General features: G+C 55.7%; 1 protein-coding gene across 1 annotated transcript in view; it reads right to left on the bottom strand.

The window, feature by feature from the left end:
• Positions 1-1,060: 1,060 nt before the first annotated feature.
• Positions 1,061-6,865, bottom strand: part of Ankrd33b (ankyrin repeat domain 33B) — a 51,206-nt gene continuing 45,401 nt past the window's right edge. Inside the window, exon 4 of the mRNA XM_004625199.2 lies at positions 1,061-1,966. Within this exon, the coding sequence (XP_004625256.1) occupies positions 1,146-1,966 (821 nt within the window). The 3' untranslated portion in view covers positions 1,061-1,145. The remainder of the gene's footprint in view (positions 1,967-6,865) is intronic.

Below are 6,865 nucleotides of genomic sequence, written 5' to 3'. Positions count from 1 at the left end.
AAATCTTTTTGAGACAGGGTCTCACTTGCAGTTCAGGCTACCCCTGAGCTCACTTTGTAGCCCAGGCTGGTCTTGAACTCACAACAACCCTCCTGCCTCAGAGTAATGAGCGCTGGGATTACAGGTGGGCACCACCATGCCCGGCTTGCTGAGAAAAGCTTAATACTCAATACCTATTTTCCAGAAAGAAAGAAAGAAAGAAAGTAGCAAAAAAGAAAAAAAAATTATATTCCTGGCTGTCCCTCTGGGTTGTTCGCACTCTTCCAGGTACTTTACCCTTTTTTATGTTTTAAGGAAATCCAGATTTGATTCATCTGAGAGCAGATGAGACTTAATTTTGTATTTCTAGTAAATATTTATTAAATGTATTGCATCTTATTAAATGGTAGCTTTCCTTTTCTAGCTTGTGTTGGTTTCTCTAAAGCCATGTTTAAAGGGAGTGTCCTTCTACCAGTAAATCCGTGTGTCTACGCATTGCTTCATAGAGCTGGGCAGGTTCCCCGCATCATAGTTACTCAACAAAAAAGGGAGCTTTTAAAATGAAATACAATGAACTCAGATCCTTGTCTCAAGTACTGTAATAAGCCAACGCCTCCATCAAGTGAGCAGATACACTGAGCATCTCTTAGTCCAGTTAAAGAGGACATCCGGGACACAGGCACAACCAGAATGGCCAGCGAAACAGGCGAGGCCCGCGAATCCCCTGGGAACCTCGAGGCGCCCTCACATTCTTCCTGCTAGGAACGCTACTTTAACAAAGGGGCTTCGAACAAGTGTATTAAAACTGCCTTAACTACAAAGAACCCCAACCCCTGTAAAATGCTGAAACTTTGGTAAGTGACGAGTAAAAGTACAAAATTGTGCAAAACACGCCTTCTGATAAATTGGTTTAAAAAACCGTGAGCTCTTTTTCAAGGGAGGCCTTTAGGTAAATTCCCTGCGGTGCGCGGATCGCGGGCAGCACCGGTTCCAGCGCACCGAGGTGCCAGGTCTGTGTCCAGGGCTGCAGCAGCACGTGGGGGGGGGGGGGGGCGGGGGCCCGGGGGGGGGGGGGGGGGGTCCAGGGACCGGAGGCAGGTGCAGGGTGCGCGGGGCGCCAGCAGCTCCCGAGCCTCCGCGTCCTCGGCGCCCCGCCGGCGCACGGCTCACGTCCTTTTCCTCCAGGGCGGCGCCCGCCTCTCCTTCTGCGCCTCGGCCAGGCGCTGCTTCTCGGCCTCCTCCGCCCGCCGCCTCTCCTCCTTGGCCTCCTTGTACCGCCACTTGGGGAGCTGTAGGTGGGCGCTGTCCTTGGTGCTGCCCTTGCGGGCCGCGCGCTCGGGCTGGTAGGTGGGCGCCGGCGCCTTGCTGACGCGCACTCTGGGCACCACCACGCCGGGCCGCACGCTGCCGCGCCGCAGCAGCTGCAGAGGCAGGAGGCTGGCCTTCCGCGAGACTGGAGCGGGTCCCTTTGGCTGCTGGGGAGACGCGAGGCCGGAGCCCCCCCGCGCCTCGGGGGCCCGGAGCCGCTCCTCGGCGGTCTCCTTGTCTCGGCCCTGGGCAGGGGCGTCTGGGTTCCTCCCGGCTGCGAGTATCTCCTGCACCGCCAGGCGCCTTTTCCCCACACAGGGCGGGTTCTCCGGACACACAGTCTGGCACACGACGGCCACGGCTGGGCTGTAGAGGCTCGTGGTCATCCTGACCATGTGATCCAGCACGCCCCCGTCCTCCAGGCCCTGAGCAGCGCGGGAGCGGAGTGTACACCGCAAGAACTCTGAGAGCCGCTGCCAGCAGTTCTTGGATCCCGCCGGCTTCAGGGCAGGCTCGGGTGCTGGCGGCAGCTCTGGCTTGTACTTGTCACTGAACTGTTCCGGGCAGGGTCGCTCCAGCAGCCTCTGCATGACGCGCACCGCCTCCACGCGGCCGGTGTACGCAGCCCACTCCTGCGAAGACATCCCGCGGCGGGGGTCCCGGGCATGGACGTCTGCCCCTGGGAAGTGAAGCACAAACAGGAGTGGGTGGCTGGGGCAGAGCTCTGACTGCACGCAGAATGCAGGCAAAACATTCAAACTCTCACAGGGCCCTTGGCCTAGGGGGAACCAGGGCAGAAAATCACCCACCTGCGGGGCTACCACGACGTTACTGTCACTGCGAAATCCGCCTTTCAAGTGTGCTATCTAACGTTTTATTTTTTCCTAAAGAAAGCCTACCTAAACTCAGTGTCTTGTCCATGGAATTTTTAGCTGGATGGAGTGTGCATACCTGCAATCTCAGCTCTCAGGAGGTTGAGGCAGGAGGATTACTGCAAATGTGAGACCAGCCCAGGCTCCATAGTGAGTTTAAGCCCAGACTACTGAACTACATGGTGAGACCCTGTATCAAAAATTACATATATATAATCAAAGCCATAAAATTCCCTGACTTTCCATCAGCAGACACTAGGGGTCTCACAGAGCTCTTGGGTGATGAAGTTGGGATGGTTCTGCAAATGGCAACAGCAAGCATCACTTGCAAATCTCCAGGACCCCATCTGGTATGGCTCGTACCTAGCTGTCCCCCCAAAGCCCCATGCCATCACAATGGGGCTTCTTCAGAGGTGGCTGGATCTAGGGTGTGTGGTGCTGGGATGAAGGGTGTGACCTGGGTGTGCCTGGCACCCATTCCCAGGCTTACAGCCCAGGGAGAGCGCAAGGGGACAGGAAGAGGGCTGCTGCTGCTCCTGCTTTGAAGCTGCACTGTCTCCTGGCTGCCCTGCATGGACCGTTTCTCCCTGGCCTTGGAGCCAAGCAACTAGGGACTGAAAGGTTACCAAGGGTGAAAAGCCAAAATCAACCTCCACCCCTTCGGGTGCCGGGTATTTTGTATCAGCAATGACAGAAGTAACCAAGACAGATTTCCTCCTCGTCACTCACCAGAGGACGGTGGTGGGTCTGTTTTGTGGGCATGTGGTCCTCATTGCTCACCCTGGAGCTGGCTGCTGGCCACCCTGGTGCCTTTTGCCAGACAGGGCCACCCGTACTCAGATTTTCTCCTCAGCACACCTGACTCTCAGAGCCAGAGGCGCAGGCTGCACACAGGCTCCACGCAGCACGAACAGTGGTCATAGCAGTGGCTCAGCTGGTCACAAGTGGCAGAAGCAGGTCTCAGACCTGAGTCCCTGCACTTCCCATAGTCCTGGCAGGGCAGATGTGATGGTTTTGTGCCCCCTTGGTGAGGTTACAGTACCCAGTTGTTTAGTCACACACTGAGCTTAGTGCTGGCCTGAAAAGGCTGGATGTGGCCAACATCTACCCTCTGCTGACTTTAAGCCAAGGCCACCCTCAAAGATATGGGTGGGCCTCATCTATTTAGTTGGCTGCCTTCCTAAGCAAAGATGGGAAAGAAAAAATTCTGCCTCAAATCAGCACCCAACTCCCACCTGCAGAACCACTGTACAAATTGTGCACTTAATCACACAATGGCACGAGCCCATTCCTTATCACAAATGTTCCAGTACACCCATTGGCCAATCTGTTTCCTTAGCAACCCTGATGATGGATTCCCATCATCCCCCTGTACCCATCATGGCGCATGGGGGGTTCCCCTTCCTGCCCACCACATCCAGGAACACTGCAGCATCTACTTCAACCCAACTTGGTAAAACCAGCATCCATCTCAACCTGGTAATGTGGAAATGAAAACAGAATAGCTATTCAATTCCTCTTGGTACAACCTCAGCCCCACATATAGTTAAAAAGCATGCAGAATTTCCAAGTGTCATTAGTCATCTCTACTAGCAAAGCAATGTGCAGAACTAGGGCAACCAAGGTGCCGCTGAGCTCCCCAGGGACCCACGGCAGCAGCAGCAGCAGCAGCATCTTCATTTGTCGGCTGAGGGCTGCTGGGCCAGGCAGCATGGCTTGGCGCTTCTCTGCACTGCCAGCTGCAGTGGCCCGGCCCAGGCAGCCCAGCTCTCCTGCACTCACTCCAGCTCCAGGGCTCAATCCCGTGATGCACTGAAGAGCAGTACCTGAGAAGACTGCTCGTTATATGGAACTGGAAACTGGGAGGAACTCATTAGCCACAGTACAATGTATATACAGACTCCAGCGAAAAGGGGGCAGTAAAAATGTCATTGCAAAAAATAGATGACACATTAAACCTTAATTAATTGCATGTCATTTAAGAAAAGGAACAAATTGCAAAACCAAACTCTTAATGAATGCTGCCTGAGAGCGACATTTTTCAAATGCTAATAGAAGAAAGGCAGTGGCTGTCCAACGTGGAATGCCCGTCTCCACTGCCCTGGCTTTTCAGAGGGCCCCAGAAAATACAAGCCCCAGTGCACAAGGCTGTCCTGAGGGTGCTTCCATCGGCCCACGCTTTGTGAAGCTACTGTCAAGAGTGACACAGGCGGCTGGAACCTAATCACTAAGCCCTGAACGACAGGCATGGCACCTTCCTACCCGTGGGGGACGGGCTCTAAGACCACATGGGGCCCCAAGTCCCAGCAAGCATCCACCTCTTGCGTCCACATGACCTGGGCAACGCTCCTGTGCATCTGACATAATCTCTAGCCACCTTGCGTACCGAGTCCAAGGCTAAGCAAATAGACGCTCTGCTGACTGTTCAGGGAATTACAAGGGGGGACAAGGTCACACATGTTCAGGAATGACACATTTTTAAACAATATTTTCTACTTATAGCTAGCTGAATCCACGGTGCAGAGGACTGACTGTATTGATCATTAATATTTTTCTACAATTTCTGTCAGAGAAAATAGAAAACTTCTGCATGGCAAAACCACCCATCTTCTCCCCAGAACACCGTCACATCCTCCCTTCCCTCACTCAAGGCTGCCCCTCCCCAGCCTCCAGCCTCCCGCAGGGCCTGGGCTTTGGCCACTGGGCCCTTTGGCCGCCAGGAGGAACCCTGCAAGCTGCCCGCATGACATCCTCTGAGCGTCTGAGGCAGTGACCTACCCCGCCTAGGCCAGCGAAGGCGAACCTTTCTGAGCATTCCACAGCAGCCAGCAGCCCACTGTGGCGCATGTGCCAGAACTTCACTTCACTGGTCGAGGCCACGCATCGCGAGGGGCAAGCCCAGAGCATGACCCTGGGGGCGTCGGGAAGCAGTGACATGGTAGCCTCAAGCTTTGGGGACTAGTAGCCAAGTAGCTATCGCTGGTGCGGGCCGCCTGCGCACTGCAGGCTTTCCACAGCACCCCAAGGGTGCCAGCAACACCCCGAAGCTGTGACAGCCGAGGGAGTCTCCAGCCACTAACAAAGGTCACCTTGACTTCGAATCAAAGGAACCTGATGACCACAGTCCAGGTGCCCACCTGCCTGGCCCCCAGTGGCCAAGTAGCCCCAAGCTGGACAGTGACCCTAACATCTGTACCCCATAAATGGACCCCTGAGTTGGCACTGCTGAGTCCCATCTTAATCCCGGAGCAGAGTCTGGAAGTGCAGTGACTTGTGGGACCAAGAGGAGACAAAAGTCAGCAATACAGTGAGCTGTATACCAGAGGAAAGAGCCAGGTCTGCCACCAAGCCCTGCACCCCTCGAGGGCAGGGGAAGCGCCACCTCCCTTTAGGCCACCATCAAACCAGGATTTCTGTCACTGGCAGCCAACTGTTTCAAAAAAAAAAAAAAAAAAGCTAAAGGGGAAAAGCTGGGCTTCGCCTCTTTCGCTCCCAGGGTCCTTCTGGGAGCCACGCCAGACCACAGGCCCAGGGCAGTGGCGGTGCGTGAAAGTAGTGGGGTCACACCCCTGCCCCCAGTCCTATTGGCACCAGCCCCTGCGTCACCCCACAGAACAGGGCTCCTGCCTGTCCCTGGGGGCTGCCTGGCTGGCTTTCCCCTGCACGGCCTCTGGCCTGGACCCTGGGCACCACAGGAGGGGCCTGTACCCCTGCTGCACGGAGGCCCACCCAGCTCCAACCCAGCTCCCATGCCCCTTGGGCAGCATCTCCAAGACCTCATGGCTCCTCTGTCAGTGCCCAGTGGGGCTGTGTCCCAGTGCTGCAAGAGTGACCTGCACTGGGGAACACACACTCACCGTGACACCCTGCCCCCTCCCAAGCTCAACCCCTCGGCCATACCTCTTTCTGAGGTCATCCTCCAGAAAAACTACTTCTCCCCAAGTCCTTGTCCCAGGGTTTGATCTGGGGGTGGATAGAGCTCCTGCCTGCAGGCTTCTCTGCTAACAACTCCAAACAATCCCAGCGAAGCTCCTGCCCCCTGGGAAAGGAAAGCAACCTCCGTCTTGACAGAAATCAACTGGCTTTCCAGGAGACTGCGGTCGGGGATTGGCCAGGACGAGAAGGACCATGGGTCAGCAGCAGGGGGCTGCCCCCCGGCTCCCTGCCTTCCTCTCCATTCCTTGCTTCCCAGGAATGAACCTGCTCTTCTTCACAGAGGCTGCAGCAGTTAATGGAGTGTCAGGCAGAAGAGCGAGCTCTCGTCCTCAAGCCTGGAAGCCGGCAGCCTCCGCAAGAAAACAGCACGTCCTCAATTCGGCTTCTCAGCACCACTTATTGAAATAGACGTGTCACACTGGGCATTAATATTCCACTGAATTAACACGGTGCCACGGCCTCCCTTGTGACTCCTATCGGCATGGCCAGCTGTATGAGGCACAGAAGCCAACGCCACGAGCCAGCTCCTGAGAAGGTGCCTAGATCTTCCTTAATTCAAATCCAAAGTTCAAGCAATTCTAACACTACTCTCTGCTGCCTGGCAACACAGATCTGAGTGGAAGTTTGCCTCCTGCTGCGGTTGCGGGACACGCACCGAGCAGGGGTCACCCCATTCAGCCCGCACCCTTCCAGCAGCGTGGAGGGACTGACTCCTGTTGAAGGCCAGGCAAGCGCAGCTGGCAGCTCAGCTTGGGAGCAGAGAAGCGCAC

This window comes from Octodon degus, unplaced genomic scaffold (assembly GCF_000260255.1).
Source record: "Octodon degus isolate 3935 unplaced genomic scaffold, OctDeg1.0 scaffold00008, whole genome shotgun sequence".
NCBI classification, from domain to species: domain Eukaryota; kingdom Metazoa; phylum Chordata; class Mammalia; order Rodentia; family Octodontidae; genus Octodon; species Octodon degus.
The sequence above is the reverse complement of the archived record's forward strand: the minus strand, read 5'-3'. Positions and strand labels throughout refer to the sequence as shown.